The sequence below is a fragment of the Cervus elaphus genome, chromosome 24 (assembly GCF_910594005.1).
Source record: "Cervus elaphus chromosome 24, mCerEla1.1, whole genome shotgun sequence".
NCBI lineage: Eukaryota > Metazoa > Chordata > Mammalia > Artiodactyla > Cervidae > Cervus > Cervus elaphus.
In genome coordinates this window covers 23,302,164-23,319,030 of record NC_057838.1, presented here as the reverse complement: position 1 = coordinate 23,319,030, position 16,867 = coordinate 23,302,164, and the positions used below count along the sequence as shown (strand labels likewise).

The window sequence follows — 16,867 nt, the reverse complement described above, 5'->3', positions numbered from 1 at the left end:
TTATGTTCAACAATAGACATATACTATAGTAGCTCTGTTCAAAACAGTACCAAACCTGAAACTACTGTTGATGTTCATCAGTAACAGACGGGAAAAATCAACTGTTGTCTGATCATTAAAGGAATACTAGACAGCAACAAGAATTAAAGATTAATAGCCACAAACAAGAATATACATGAATCTCACTAACAGTATTAAACAAAAGAAGCCAGACGCAAAAGAATATCCACTTCTGATTTTATTTACATAAACTCAGAAACAGGCAAAAGTAATCTACAGTGTTAGAAGCCAAAACAGTAGTTAACCCCCGCCCCTAGTGTGAGAGGAGAACAGAAAGGAACACAAGGGTTTCTGGGAAACTGGTAATTTCTGTTTCTTGATTTTGGGTGCTGGTTACAAAGCTGTGTTTGGTTTGTGAAAATTCAGAAAACTGTATACGGAATACATGATACTTTTCTGAATGTAGACTTTAGAGTGTGATACATTACATTTCAATTAAAGGATTTTTAAAATTAGCTCTGGGCGTCCCTGGTGGCTCAGTGATAAAGAATCCACCTGCCAGTGCAGGAGACACCGGCTCGTCCCCTGATCCAGGAGGATCCACATGCCTCCGAGCAACTAAGCTGTGCCCACAACTATTAAGCCTGTGCTCTGGGGTCTGGGAGCTGCAACCACTGAGCTTGGGTGCCCTAGCGCCTGTGCGGTGCAACAGGAGAAGGCATGGCAATGGGAAGCCGCACACCACCACCAGAGGGGAGCCCCGCCCACCACCACCACCAGAGGGGAGCCCCGCCCACCACCACCAGAGGGGAGCCCTGCCCACCACCAGAAGGGAGCTCCGCCCACCACCACCAGAGGGGAGCCCCGCCCACCACCACCAGAGGGGAGCCCCGCCCACCACCACCACCGGAGGGGAGCCCACACAGCAACAAAGGCCCAGCACAGCTACAGATAAAAGAACTCATAAAATCATTAAAAATATAAATTTAAAATCATAACAAAATTAGCTTTTTCCAGACTCTGGTTCAGCCACGAGTGGGCTGTATGCCAAAGCTCAGCCAATAATGGATACTACTGAATGGGACTCTAAAGGATGCGACTTTCCAGAATTTTCTGGCAGTCCAGTGGTTAGGACTTCACACTTTCACTGTGGGGGCCTGGGTTCAGTCCCTGGTCAGAGAACTAAGATCCCACAAGCCACACAGTGCAGCCAAAAACCACGGTGGAGCCTTCTAGAAGAAATATCATTTTCCTGATAAAAAGGAATGTGTCTTTTGTCCTATGGAGAATGGAGATGTAATTCCTGGAGGCCAAACTTGGAACCGGGAAGATGAAAGGCAGTGATCAGAATGAGAGGGAAAACGGAGGGCAGGACAAGAAGTCAAAGGGAAAAGGGTCTCTAATAAACTGTCTCCAACGTTTCTGCTACATGAAAAACTCAGCTCCCACTGGCTCCAACTACTGTCGGGTTTCTGGTACCAAAGACATTCACTGATTTATAGCTCACTTTCCAAAAAGGTGATGGGGACTAGAGAAGGAGAAATGTATAAGTAATAACAAACGAACACAGAGTTACTTTTTAACTCCTTTCTGTCTCACGCACTTGACCCTGTGTTCATTCCCCCTTCCTATTTCCCCAACAGTGTTGCTGTTCAGACCTTTATCCTCCACCAACTGGGTATCTGTAGCAGCCTCTGTCCTCCTGCCTCAAAACTCCTATCTACGGGTCTGTCGCTGCGTCACATGGTCACTAGGGTGTTTAGGATTTCTTCCTAAAATATAATTCGGTTCATTTCATTCCAGCTCTTAATTTGAACTCTCACTTAATAGAAAGATCAAAATCCTTCACTTATGTTCAAGATTCCCACTTCCCAAGACCCATTTCTTTGTAAAATCACCCCTCCACATAACAGAAACTTAAGTTCTAACACGTAACTTCCTGTTTCCTGAACAAATGCATTGTCTGTGTGCCTCTGTACTATCGCCCAAAGTTTCCGTGCATATGGAAACCCAAACATCCTTCAAAAGTGAGCTCAAACTTCTAGGAGTTCACCCATCAGAAACTGCCTTTCTTAATGGCTAAGCACTTTACCAGGACCACTCCTGGAGCACAAACTGCATTCTGACTCACCATTAGTTACATACTCGCTGATATAACAACTAACTGTTTATGCCTTAAAACAACTACAGAGATACAGCACAGTGGTTAAGAACAGACTTCCAGCTTTGAATTCCAGCTTTACTACTACTAACTTTAAGACCTCTGTTTCAATTTCCTCATCTATTAAAAAAAAAAAAAACTACTCTAGTAGATTGTTATGAGGATTAAATGGGCAAAAATATTTAAAATAGTCTCATGTATAGGAAGCACTAAATATGTTTTCCTACATTGTATCCACTGCACACACACCCTCACCCCAAACTTTATACTCTTATAGAACAGGATCCATATTCTCTATTTCTGTAGCCTTGCCTCAGTGCTTTCCACAAAGTGGGTACTTAGTACACATTTGTTCAGCTGAACCTTAACCTGGCAGTATGATAATGATGATCTAATGGGAAAACTTGAAATAATCAACAATTGATCAAAATGATACATATCATTTTTTACACATAGTGTATCTTATTTTAGAAATCATGCGCAAGAATTAATACAACATCACTAACACTCTACAGTAAGGTTCATAAGTTTTATTTGTAACAGAAAACTGCAAACAGCCCAGGTGTACATCAACAGGTGAACACCTACAGAATATTCATACAGAATTACTACACAACAACAGAAGGGAACAAACTACTGGTAACTACAACAAGGATGAGATTCCAAAAACACTGTGGTGAGTGAAAGGAGCCTTCCACAGAACAGTATACACTCTATGAGGCCACGTACATGTAAATCTAAAATAAGCAGAACTAATCTGTCGTATGGTGGGAAAAAATTAAACCAGGTTGCCTCTGAGAGGATCACCACAAGGGAACTTTCTGGGGTGAGGATAATCTTCCATAACCTGTGGTGGGTTTGGCACATACAACTGTCAAAACTCAGTCAATGCACATGTGAGGCTTGTACATTTCATTTTATATAAAATTCACTTCAAAAAAGAAATTACAAACACTGATCTCTAGATAATGATATGCATACTGTGGCCTGCAACTTTGAAAGGCATCAAAAAAATAAAATAGATTGAGGTACACATAGAGGAATGAATATATGGACAGAAAAAAAGAGTATGGTAAAGCATCAGTGACAGAAGTGAGGTGTTCAGTTCAGTTCAGTTCAGTCGCTCAGTCGCGTACGACTCTTTATGACCCCATGAATTGCAGCACACCAGGCCTCCCTGTCCAACACCAACTCCCGGAGTCCACCCAAACCCATGTCCATTGTGTCGGTGATGCCATCCAGCCATCTCATCCTCTGTCGTCCCCTTCTCCTCCTGCCCCCAATCCCTCCCAGCATCAGGGTCTCTTCCAATGAGTCAGCTTCTTCACATGAGGTGACCAAAGTATTGGAGTTTCAGCTTCAGCATCAGTCCTTCCAATGAACACCCAGGACTGATCTCCTTTAGGATGGACTGGTTGGATCTCCTTGCAGTCCAAGGGACTCTCAAGAGTCTTTTCCAACACCACAGTTCAAAAGCATCAATTCTTCGATGCTCAGCTTTCTTCACAGTCCAACTCTCACATCCATACATGACCACTGGAAAAACCATAGCCTTGACTAGATGGACCTTTGTTGGCAAAGTAATGTCTCTGCTTTTTAATATGCTATCTAGGTTGGTCATAACTTTCCTTCTAAGGAGTAAGCGTCTTTTAATTTCATGGCCACAATCACCATCTGCAGTGATTCTGGAGCCCAAAAAAATAAAGTCTGACACTGCTTCCACTGTTTCCCCATCTACTTCCCATGAAGTGATGATGATTGAGGTGTTAGGTACACATATGTTCACTTCATAAAGTTCTTTCAACTTTTCTATATGTTGGAAATTTTTCATAAGTATTGAAAATAAAATTAAAAGCAGTCTTTCACTTTCAGCAGTATTCAAAAACAGCAAAGAAAATTTCAAAATTTAATTTTACTACTATAATTTATTTTAAAAAAATAAATGATTTTCAAAACCAGACTTTTCCCCACAACTTAAAAAAAAATAACAGCATATAAGAATGGCCATTTAAATGCCTATGTTTTGCTCTACTGAATTTAGTGAAACTCAGTTGTTTTTGGAGAAGGCAATGGCAACCCACTCCAGTACCGTTGCCTGGAATATTCCATGGACCGAGGAGCCTGGTAGGCTGCAGTCCATGGGGTCGCAAAGAGTCGGGACTTGACTGAGCGACTTCACTTTCACTTTTCACTTTCATGCATTGGAGAAGGAAATGGCAACCCACTCCAGTGTTCTTGCCTGGAGAATCCCAGGGACGAGGGAGCCTGGTGGGCTGCAGTCCATGGGTCGCACAGAGTTGGACACGACTGAAGTGACTTAGTAGCAGCAGCTGTTATTTTGTTTTTGTTGTTTTTACTGAAGTTTAGTTGACTTACAATGATATGTTCCTTTCAGGCATGAAACATACTGATTGGACATTTTTACAGATTATGCACCAAAGTTATTACAATGTTACTGACTCTATTTCCAGTGCTGTACATTACACATCCCTATGATTTATTTATTTTATAGCTGGAAGCCTGTAGCTCTCAATCCCTTCACCTATTTCGCCATGCTCCCACCCTCCTCATCTCTGGCAACCACTAGTCTGCTCTCCATATCTCATTTTAACAGCATATAAATTTAAATGAGGCAATACATGGCAAAAAATTATAGCTTGGGAGACATGTTTTTGTCATTCTACGATAATCCCACTATCAATAGCTAGTCACTGGTCTCTGGGCAAGTAATTTAAGGTTTCATGCCTAATACCTCATCTACACAGTATAAGAGGGTAATGCTAGATCCTATAGTTATCCTAAACTGCCAAAACACTAAAACTATAATCTAATAAAACTATTTCACAGCTTCTCAGATAAGGATGAATGCTCATATATACTTGTTTTACAAGTTTGTTTTACAAACTCTATTTTTCTCTATTACATGGTAGCATACACTATTTTCAAATATCTGAGTTTTTAAAGTTTGTCTAAGGTAAAATGTCAACTTATGAATGAAGTGTCATTTTGATTAGCTGAATGTTATGTTCCGATTACCTGAATTTTGTGTACCAAATTAAACTGAAGAGTTAACTACTGTTAAGTATAACAGACATTTTTTTGAAAAGGGTATACTACACTTTTCTGCTTTCTTAGATAAGGACAGCGAGTAACCCTTTTTAATGACATCTCTGCCACAAACTGTGTGCCAAAATCTACTGGTTTACAGAGGATGGTCTACCCAGTAGTAAGGGGGTCACAGGCAGCTACACCTTATAAACTCTTGGGCATGTTTTTCACCATCTCTTCTACCTTGGTGTCAACTCTGATTTCCTGCTCCCAATATCAGTAAGCATTCTACCTGCTTCAGGGATATCCATTGTTCCTAATTTGCTAACAACAACCAACAACCAATCTGTCAGAAATTTGTATAAAAGCAAACAGACTCTGAATGGAGATGTCTCCTTGTAACAAGAATTAAATGAGATCACGTACATAAAATAATTAACAACACCTGAGACACAGTAAATGCAATAAATACAACTAACTTTCTGAATATCACACATGTTCATTCCTCACCTTAATTAAAACTTAAGTCTCTCCTGAATTTGATCAAAACACTGGTTGTTATTCATTCTAGTTTTTGCATTCATAATTATATTCAGTCTGCTTGGACTATTCTACAATAGAATAAGCATTCTAAATAATATTTTCTGATTAATATTCCTTAAACATCACTGGATCTGTCCAGTAACATTAAGACTGATGCCTCCCAATATTTTACCCCTCCCTCAAGGCACTTACAAGAAATTATGTATTTGTAAAAGGACTTGGGATTAATTGGGGATGTTTCAAGGCCCGGGGACTTGGCCCAGAATCTGACTGGCCTCCCTGAAAAGAATGAGGTTCTCAGCTCACAGGTAACCTGTTCATGGAGTTTGGGAAGCTAGACAATACTTTAGAATGTTTAGTCTACATGATTTAGTTCATAAATCAGATTGTTGAGAAACTGCCTATGTTCATGCTCCAGGTCCTCAGAATCAGAAATGTTACTGCCCTACACTAGACACTGTTGAGAATAGCCAGGTTAATGATGAATAATCAATGTTCCTGCCCTACACTAGACACTGTTGAGAATAGCCAGGTTAATGATGAATAATCATCAGTAAAGCCAAAGATAATAAATGTTCATCTCAGACACTGCTATCATTAAGATTTTTTTAATGAATTTCTTTCTTTCTTTTTTGGAAGGAGTCAAAAGAAGGTTACATGAGTCCCACCCTCCAAATAACTTTTTAAAGTCAAAGATAAACTTAATTCTCTAGTCATAAGATATTCTGCATTAGAATAAACTTTAAAAGAAATGCCATTTTCTTCACATCCCCCTTCTAGAATATGTAACTCAACATGTCTTTCAGTATGACTTACTCCTAATCTTTTACAACTATAAAGTCAGTCTTTTTTCAAAGTTTTATCTTCAGTGCCATTAGGTTTTTAAATGAGCAATAATGGAAGCTTACAAAACACGTATCACTTTCACTTTAAACTTTTTCCAAGAGACCGTCAACAGACTTGGATTTACCATACATACTGCATCCAGTGTTCGGACATCACTGTTTCATTGTAAAGTCAAATGCTAATAACATAGATTGACTGACACTGAAATGACTTGCTCTTTCTTTTAAATAACATTTAAAACAAACCTGAGGAGTTGTGGGTTCACTTCCGTTAACACTGTCGGGAGATTTTGTGGCTTGGAAAGACGCATTCTAAGAAAAACAAAGAAACACTGTAAAGAGAGGATCAGAAAACTAAAGTTTTAAAACTGTTAAGAACAAAGGCCAAGTACCTAAACCTATTAGACACACTTATCTATTAAACAAAATTAGTAAGTGCTCACTTATTAGAATTTTTTCATGCAAGGCAAAACTAGTATGGTAAGTATTTTAGAAAATTCATTTTGCTATTTTATCTGTAACTAGACAGCAAAGATTAGTATGTAGCAGAAATTATTTCAAACTAATCACATGCCTCCCCCTATTACAATCACCCCAGTTTTTTCCCTCAATACAAAATTAACATCAAGAATTCAATCAGCAAAACTCATTCAAGTAGAAAACTATCCAGAGAAAGTAATGTCAATTGTTCCTTACAATTAAATATTATTTAAAGTTATTCAGGCTAAGCTCTGAAAAATATCTTCCTAATAAGAAATGGAAATGCCTCATTCATTTAAAGCCATCAGTCTAAATGAAACTGGTAGGACAGTTTCCAGAAAAACTTAAAATTAAAAATAATTTCTTCCACAAATGAAAGTTTTTTGTTCTGTTCTGTTGGTATGACAAATGTTCTAATTTACACAGCATTCTACTTATTACATCAAACTTGTGTGAGTTCCATAAGGTTTGATATTCTTTGAGATTCAAAATTCTACACTATTCATAATACACTAAGTGTCTAACTAAAATTAAACCTATAGAAGCAGCTCATGATAACGTCCATGTTTTAAACAAAAGCATTTAACCAAATACTAGCCACTTTGTTTCAGTAACTTAGTGCTTAAAAAGTACATTCCCCTACAACCTCTAGGGCTAACCAAGGAAAGGTCAAACATATGACTCTTATTCTTTTTTTTTTTTTTTTTGACTCTTATTCTTAAATACAAGTGGGGAAGGCACTCAACTTTACAAAAGTGTTCTCAAATTTTTGAACTCTCATTAGGTATTTGATACTATGAAATAATTAATTTTAGCTGTGATAAATGTACTGTGATTATGTAGTTTTAGTCTTTATCTTTTAGAAATATATAACGAAATACTTAGGTAAGATTTCTGAAATTTGCTTCAAATATTCCCATGGGGATGAGGGAGAGGGGTATCTGCATGTGTGATGAGGGTGGGAGGGACATGGTTAGGGAGGCGTGAGGGTATAAGATAGCCACGAGTTATTAATTGCTGACAATGGATATTGGGGGAAGGACAAGAAATCTTATGTAATTTTTATTACTATTTCCACTCTTGCTATATGTTTAAATTTTTCTCTCATAAAAGTTTAAACACCTTGTCCCTCTAACATAAAAAGAGCTATCAAATTTTATCAGTCCAAGACACCTCCTTAAACTTACATAGGGAAGAACGGTTAGGGGGATATAGAATTAACTTTTATCTTCCTCTTCTCTGCCATTTCAAAGAATTAGAAGCTGGATACATGGCATACATTTGTACAACATTATAATTAGTGCTTTCTAGCCATAAAAATATCCTACACTACACACTCTAAAATAAAAGACATATTTCACAGAGATCAGCAAGTCTCTCTGCCAGGCAATTGAAAAGTAATTGTCGACGTGCAGTAAAAATGCTTTATGTATACTTCATATTCAGTTGCACAGAATATTAAAAAGATGTTTACTCAAGAATAGAACTTTAATAAATAAAATGAAACAAAATAAATTTTATTTATCAAGGGAAAAAAAGGAAAGTAACTGACTGTTAAATTGTGGAGAAAGCAAATAAGAGGGCTCCATAAGATATTCTATCTTATGTAGTAAAAAAAACCTGGCACGTTATTGTGGCCCATACAAACAGCTATTCTACAACTGTCTGAAATACCACTCTACCAAACAAACAGCATAATATTTAAAAACTTTTCTTTCCTGTACCTATATTTTAATTTACTTGCTATACTATGTATTGGGCTCCCCTGGTAGCTCAGATGGTAAAGAATCTGTCCATACTGTGGGAGACCCAGGTTTGACCCCTGGGTTGGGAGGATTCCCTGGAGAAGGGACTGGCTACCCACTCAAGTATTCCTGCCTGGAGAATTCCACGGACAGAGGTGCCTGGAAAGCCCCAGTTCATGGGGTCGCACAAAGTTGGACATAACTGAGTAATTGCAAAAAATAATATATATCTGAATAAATGTAAGACAACTAAAGAAAGTACTGAACTATGTTATCATGAAAATTTAAGTTACGAATCTCTAGAAACAAAAATTACAGATTTGTCACTATGTATAATGCCTTCTTCATTTCTGCCCTGCAAATTCTTTCTCATCTTTCAACTTTCAAATGCCTCTTATTTTGTGAAGCCTCCTATGGCTGGCCTGAGGGACTAACACATTTCCTATGCTTGTATTTTCTTCTACAAAGCCTTAATTCTTTTGAATTGTTACGTGTATTTTGACATTTTTGTCTCAATACTAAACTACAAATGCTCAGAGAGCAAGAACCCTACAATTTGCCTGACTGATAGTAGAGGCTCAGGGATTGCTTCTCAACCCCTTATGCAGCACTTCTTTCAGTGCAAGAAGACTTCTGAATGTCTCCCCGCAGACAGAAGCCCAAAGAACTAGCTCAACACATGTCAATACTCAAGGGTCACCAACACTGTCTCCTGGAGGCAATTCTTAGATAATGAGAAAATGTTTCTAAAGTGCATTTAATTTAAAAGTACACACAGGTTCCCTGCCAGATTTGTCTTCAATTATGATTTGTTACATCTTTCAATAATCACTTTTAACTGCTGTAAGGTTATACCACAGTTTTATGTGAGGAGAAATGTTATTACCTAAACAAACAAACAAAAACAAAACAAAACGTAAATAAGATTATCATAGACTTTCAGCCTACTTACCTTATTTTAAATAGTTCTAAAGCCTTCATTTTAAGATTATTAGCATTTTTTTTGCAATAGGATAAGTATTCAATATGAATTGTTTTTACGTACTTATGGAAGTGGACCTCGAAGTTCTTTTTTTTTAAGTCTCCATTACTACTACATGAAGTGTAATATCATTTTATGTTTTTAAAATAAGTTGGTAATAAGTTATCTCTAACTGGGACTCCTGTCTCCCTCTCAGGACTGAAAACAGTGAGGTATAACTGGTAGCCCAGAACCAAGAAGAGACCTCTATTCCTCAGGACCAAGCTAAGGCATCACAAGAACTCTCTGCTGCTTTCTTTTCTAAAACCAAGTTTAGAAGGTAACATAGGGCTGCTACTGGCCACATGCAGACCAAGTCTTTGCTGGCTGCATGAATAAGTATGTGCATGCGTGCTCAGTCGTTCAGCCGTGTTTGACTCTTTGAGACACCCCACGGACTGCAGACCGCAAGGCTCCTCTGTCCGTGAAATTTTTCAGGCAAGAATACTGAAGTGGGTTGCCATTTCCTCCAAGGATCTTTCCAACCCAGGGATCGAACCTGTCTCTTGCATCTCCTGCATTGGCAGGTGTATTCTTTACCACTGAGCCAAGTGGAGAGCCCCATGAGTAAGTACAGAAATGTTCTAATTTCATCACCAGCTGCTTAATAAATTAAACCAATTCTTATTGTTTAAAAAAAAACCTCAGTCCCAGTTCAGTTGGTGTTCATTCTAACACCAAAAGCTATCCTTACTTGGCAATCAAACATCTAAGTTTTAATTTGCTAAATTTATTAATTTAGCAAATTTTCCAAAGTGGAATTATACACAAGATTCAAAATTGTATGAATTCAGTCAACTGAAAGATAAAGAGGAAATTTTTTCCTTTCAAATGTTAAATACACAGAAAACTGGTAGTCTCCCAAAATAAGATACAACTACTTGTTACAGTAGACTCCACCTGCCTACTCAATATTGCTTAATTATGGATTTATATACAATGATTTTTTCATTCCTAAAAATGTGAGTCACATCTCAAAATATTCTTGGCCTCCTACCAATAGAACAGAGATTCCTAGCAATACATACCTCTTTTAGTTAATGAGCAAACATTCCCTAGGGAGGAAAACTTAACAGTTCATACCAAGTGAAAGTATTCTTTGCTATATTAATGAAAACAGTGTTAAATTTTGTTGCTGTTAAAAGCTAGCAAAACACACACCAGCCATCAGAATTCAGCAGTTTACACTCTGATTTTTTTAGAGCAAGGTTAGCAGCACAGCACTGAAGATGCTTTGAAAGGTGGTCAGTGACAAGCAACATGAGATACGCTTCTAGAATGACCAAATTACTCTGCTTCCCCACACAGGGAATGCAGAAAGCGGTGGAAGGACTCACCACACTTTCAGTCTGGGTTTTAGGCTGCTTGGAGGAATCCAAAGCAAAGATAGTATACTCAGAGAGAAAAGCAGGCTCTGCTATCATCCCGGCTAGGAGCTGTCTCATTCAGGGTAATGAGCAGAGGCATGAACATAAAATAAAGGATGAAAAACAAATCATAAGGGCATGTTGCAAAGTTCTCATCCCACAAGCACGTACAACACGCTAGTGGCCTTGCACCACCACCACTCCACCCACAGAAACAGTGAGTTCCTGGGAAAGTGCAGGGAGATGAGGTGAGCCGTTCTGGACCTCAAAACTCAACTTTAAACAACTGGCTTTTCGACAGACAAATGATATATGCAACAGGCACCATGGCACACAGCACGTCTGGCAATTCAGCACTGAAGTCTACACCAATAAGAACAACTAATGGTAAAGACACAAAGTCTTAAATACTGAGCTGCTCAGAAAAAGACAGCATGGAAATTTATGCGGCAGATAAACACACGAAATTTTAATCATTTATTTGCACTTATATACAGATAGTCTTCTCCAATATATACAGTAGAAAATTTTAAAACAAATGTATAATAAGTTTCAAGGATAAATTCTATTATACTATTGATAGCTGTTTTGATATACATTCTCGTCTGCATAATTTTCTTTCATAAATTGTATACTATATCCCAAAACACTATCATGATTTAGGTGTGTAAGAAATTATAATTAAAATGAACTTTTTGATGGTGGGGGTTACACAAACACACTCAAGTAACAAAATTGCATTTCTAATTATTTTTCTCTACCTAGCCCATTTTGGGGCCTGCTTTTTTTTTTTTTTTGCCCACAATTTTCTGTTCTTTTTCAGGACATTATTATTACTTCATTTATCTTTACTGAAGATACTTGTTTTTCAAAGTCTTGTCCAGACTGCCCTTTTAATTATTTTAATTTCACCTGGAATAAACTGATATATCCCAGTTCCTGCTTTTATTGGTTGCCTTTTTAGCATTTACTTTAGCATTTTCATTTACAGGCTCATTTTCAGGAAGGCATTACCCTTCTCCTTCCCTCTGTGCTCCGTCCCTCCTTATCCAGTCGATCTGACTCCCTGGGACCCAGTTTGGGTTTCCAGCCCCATGGCAACGCAGAGGTTATCACAGACTCAGTCACCGAGCCCACGGGAGGTATGGTTCAGTTCTGGGTCACAGAGCCTCCCTAGAGACAGTAGCTTCTCACAGTGGGCCACAGAGAGCTCTAGGCATCAGCTGGGAAAAGCTTTTCTCAGCCCCCTTTCATGAGTGCCGTGAGCCCCACTTTAGCCTCTGGCCTGTAGCACTAAAACAAATTCTGGCAGCACAGAACCCTTCCTGTCCTTCTCAACCAGCGTTCAAAGAGAAAACTAAGTCCTAATGCCAGCCCTAAGGCATCTGCCAGCTAGCATCCACTGTATGTCATGAATTAGTATATCCCGTATGTACTACTCTATCCTCTTTTAGGAGACAGACCCTAAAAATCTTTGGGGTTTTATTTTTTTGTCACATCACATGGCTTGGGGGATTTTAGTTTCCCAACCAGGGACTGAACCTGGGCCCCAGCAGTGAAAGTGGCGAGTCCTAACCACTGGGCAGCCAGGGAACTTCCAAAAAGCTTAAAACCTTCTAGTAGCTCTACTGTGAAGAGAAGAGGCCCTGTTTCTATCTTCCCAGACACTGTTATATATAGCTGTTGTAGCAACAACTTATTTTTTTGAGTCAAATTTATTTCATTCTTATATGCAATAACATATACATTAGGTACATAATACACTCAGAAAATACAAGAAAAAAACATCCACTACAGCAGTAGTTGAGAAAATATGCAGTACAGACTGTGGTTAAATCATTTTGATCAAATCCAAGATCATGAATTATGGCCCTATTTTGTCTATATGGGTAATTTTACTACACATAAAAACATACAATCTTTAGACAGAAAAGAGCAAAAAAAAAAAAAAAAAGGACAAGGTATCTAAAGTTTCCTGGCTCTAATTAGCACTGAAAAGACCAAGGGTATATAAAGATGGTAAAAGCTAAAAGAAAAAACAAACCCACATATCAAGCCAGAAAACTGGGAAAGTAGCAACACAGATTCAAGGAATTTCTGCTAAGTCTCAGGGCACCTGAGACTTAATAAGACATCAAAGATCAGCCTGCTACCCCAGTTAAAAAGAAAAAAAAAGATCAGCTTGCCACTGCAATCCTGAGGATGCTCAGTTCACTCAGCAAGAGAATGGAGCCAGCTGGCTCATCACTTGTTTGACAGAGAAAAATAGAGAGAGAGACTCACATCACTAATTTCAGGCTGAAAGAGGGAAAAGTACTACTGCATTTACAAAATAAAAGGGATTACAAGGCCCTATTTTATCTTAAAATGTCTTATAGTATTACAAGGCCACACTATAAACAACTACGTGCCAACAAACTAGACAACATGATTGACATAAAGTACCAAAATTGATGCAGGAAGAAACACAAACTATTAACAGAACCACAAAAAGTGAAGAGATTGAATTAGTAATCAAAACATTTCTCATAAAGAAAAGCCCAGGATCAGATGGCATCATTAGTAAATTATACCAAACATTTAAAGACTTAATACTAATCTTAAAAAAATATATATATATGTATATATATATATATATGGGAACACTTCTCAATGCATTTTATGAGACCAATATTTTCCTGACACCAAAATACTGCAGACCAACAGACCAATACCTCCTATGAATACAGACAAAAAAAATCCTTAAAAAAAAAAAAAAAACCTAGCAAACCCAGCAATATAAATTAAACACCATGAACAAGTGGAACTTATCCTACACAGGGCTGGTTTAACACCTAAAACCAGTTAATACAATACATCATACCAACAAAGTAAAGGACAAGGTCACATGTCAATCTCAAGATGCAAAGAAGGCATCTGACAAAATCCAACACTGCTTAATGGTAAGAACTTTCAACCAACTAGGAACAGAAGGGAACTTCCTCAACATGAGAAAGGGAATATACTAAACACCTTGTTAGCATCATACTCAACGACAAAAAGCCTGAATGCTTCCCCTCTTTCCTTTAAGACTGAATACCTTCTCTCTTCCCTTTAAGACTGAATACCTTCCCTCTTCCCTTTGAGACTGAATGCCTTCGCTCTGAGAGACAAGTACGTCAGCTTTCACTACTGTTCAACTGAAGGTTCTAGCCAGGGAAATTAGGCAAGAAAATGTAATAAAAGACAGCAGATTAAGGGAAGATATAAAACTACCTCTATTTCCAGATGACGTGATCTTCTACAAAGAAAATACTAAATAATCCACTAAAGGGATCACAGAACTAATAAATGAGTTCAGCAAGGTTATAGGATAACAAGATTAGTAATAATTTATAAAAATCCTATTTTTTCTGTAGAATAACAAGAAAACTGAAAATGAAATTAAGAAAACAACTCAATGTATATTAACATTAAAAATAATAAAATATTTGTGAATAAATTTTAACAAAAGTAGTATAAAACTTAAGCTGTGAAAATTATGAAATTTTTTGAAAAAAATAAGACCTAAATACATGAAGGAGGAGAGGGAAAAGAAAGAGAAAATAGAAAGCTTCCAATTACTTAAATCTGATAAGGATGGCTCAAAAATAAAAGTATAAATCTCTCTCTCTCTTCACAGAGTCAGAGGAAATGTAAATAAAATAAGTATCAGACAACAGGATATTAATAATGCACTCTGACCAGTAGAATTGATTTAAGGAACGACCAACTGACTTAATATCAGGAAACCTATTAATTTAATTCATGTTTTATCATTAGAGCAAAAGAAAAAATATGAGAACTGAATAGATATCAAAGGCAATCTAACAGACATATTTTCTATTTTGATTAACTGACAGAGGGTAGGTAGGTTATAATCTAACAGTCTAACAAAGAAAAAGCATATCCAGCTTTAAAAGTCAATCCATTTAGGGGCAAAATTAATTCCAAACTTACGAAGAAATATTTCTCACCCATCACTTTGGAAGATAATTCTTAACAATTCCTAAAGAACAACACCTTCAGAAGCCCCGAAACAATAAATTTCAAAAAAATGCTTAGGAACTGTCAAAAGCTGAGAGTATCAGGAATCCCTGTTAGGGGTCATCACATGAAACAGTGAAAATTTTCTGGAAATACAAAGACAACTACTGAGGTAAGAGACGACATTTTGTTTCTGAAAAATAGCTTAAATCAAGAGAATAAGAAAGAAAAGGGGATATCTTTCTTGAAGCTTGCGAAAGCATCTAGTCCAAAGCAGCCTGATGCTTCATTATTTCTTTCCCTACAGCGTCACTCTTAATATAAAATGTCCTGTCTGTGCTGTTCAAGAGGTGGTGAGTATAGATAAAGCTTTTTCTTTTCTGTACAATAACGATCTTTTGTATGTGATATACAAATTACAAGTATTTTCATATTTCTGAATTCACTTGCCCTTCACAAGAACCCTGTGAGAATGGATATTCATTTCACCATAATTTAAAGCTGAGGCTCTGAGAAGTTAAAAGAAGCTGCCTAAAGCCACACAGCAGGTAGGGATGGAATCCTAGGATCCTTTTACTACCCCAGGCTTGTGCTGCATGTAGAGAAGCAAAAGAGCATACAGGGTATGTGAACAGACATCTACTCACAGAACAGAATCCGCCAAACAACTGAAATACTAAAATCATTCTTTCTATGCGTCATTTTTAGCCAAAATATATATATATATATATATATGTATGAAAATAAACTGATTTCTAAAGATTAATTTTAAAATATGAAAAATGTGAACAGACGAGTTCCTAGGAAAAGAAGGGACATGCCTACTTTGATCCCCATCTGTGAGGAAGTACCTCCAGAAGACAACAAATCAGAGAGCAGGGGAGGCAAGAAAGTGAAAATTTCATTCCTTCAAAAGTTCAGCAGGCAAAGATAGAGAGAGAGGTAACACCCATGGGGCCCTAATCCACATAAGGCTCCATTTGCTTCCCTCCCCTCTTGACAGGACCTAAGCAGAGTAAGTGAAGCAGGCCATCTTGTCTTCCCAGGCTGCCCCCAGTAACAACTCGGTAAGCACCTACCACATGCACGGCATCACGCGAGGAGAGGAATGTGCCGTGTTACTGGCACGTGTTACTGACACAATCCCAGAAGGAAGGTACTGCTATTCCCATCCTATGCATGAGAAAATCTAAGTCACTGAAAAGTTAACTTTCAAAGATCCTTCAGCCAGCAAAGCCAGACAGTTCCAAAAACCACCCCCTTCTCACTCATCTATTCCAGGTATTAAACCAAACAAACATGTTCTCATTTTCTTAGAAAAGTCTTCAGACTGAGCCATAAAAGGAATGCAGGAGTTACACCTGTTGCAATACAGATACACCTTGAAAACATGATGCTCAGTGAAAAAAACCAGATGCAAAAAGTCACGCATTATGTGCATCCACTTATGTGAAGTATCTAGAAGAGGTAACCCGCATTGGTGGTCAGCTGGTGCTGGGAGAAGGGGAGAATGGCTGCTTAAGGAGCAAGCAGTGTCCTTTAGGGCAATGAAAATGTCACGGAGCCAGAGAGATGTGACGGATGCACAGCACTGTGAACGTAATAAATGCCACCTTTAGTTCACTTTAAAATGGTCCATTTTATGTTACAGG

General features: G+C 37.8%; 1 protein-coding gene across 5 annotated transcripts in view; it reads right to left on the bottom strand.

The window, feature by feature from the left end:
* GOLGA4 (golgin A4) overlaps positions 1 to 16,867 on the bottom strand; it is a 112,622-nt gene that overhangs the window by 74,982 nt on the left and 20,773 nt on the right. For 3 of the 5 annotated variants that reach the window (XM_043885176.1, XM_043885177.1, XM_043885178.1), the window contains exons 3-4: positions 11,181 to 11,279; positions 6,844 to 6,909 (exon numbers count right to left, since the gene is read on the bottom strand). The exons of 1 other annotated variant lie outside the window; for it this stretch is intronic. In XM_043885176.1, the coding sequence (XP_043741111.1) occupies positions 6,844 to 6,909; positions 11,181 to 11,279 (165 nt within the window). The remainder of the gene's footprint in view (positions 1 to 6,843; positions 6,910 to 11,180; positions 11,280 to 16,867) is intronic. One more of the 5 variants, XM_043885179.1, reaches the window with a different exon arrangement.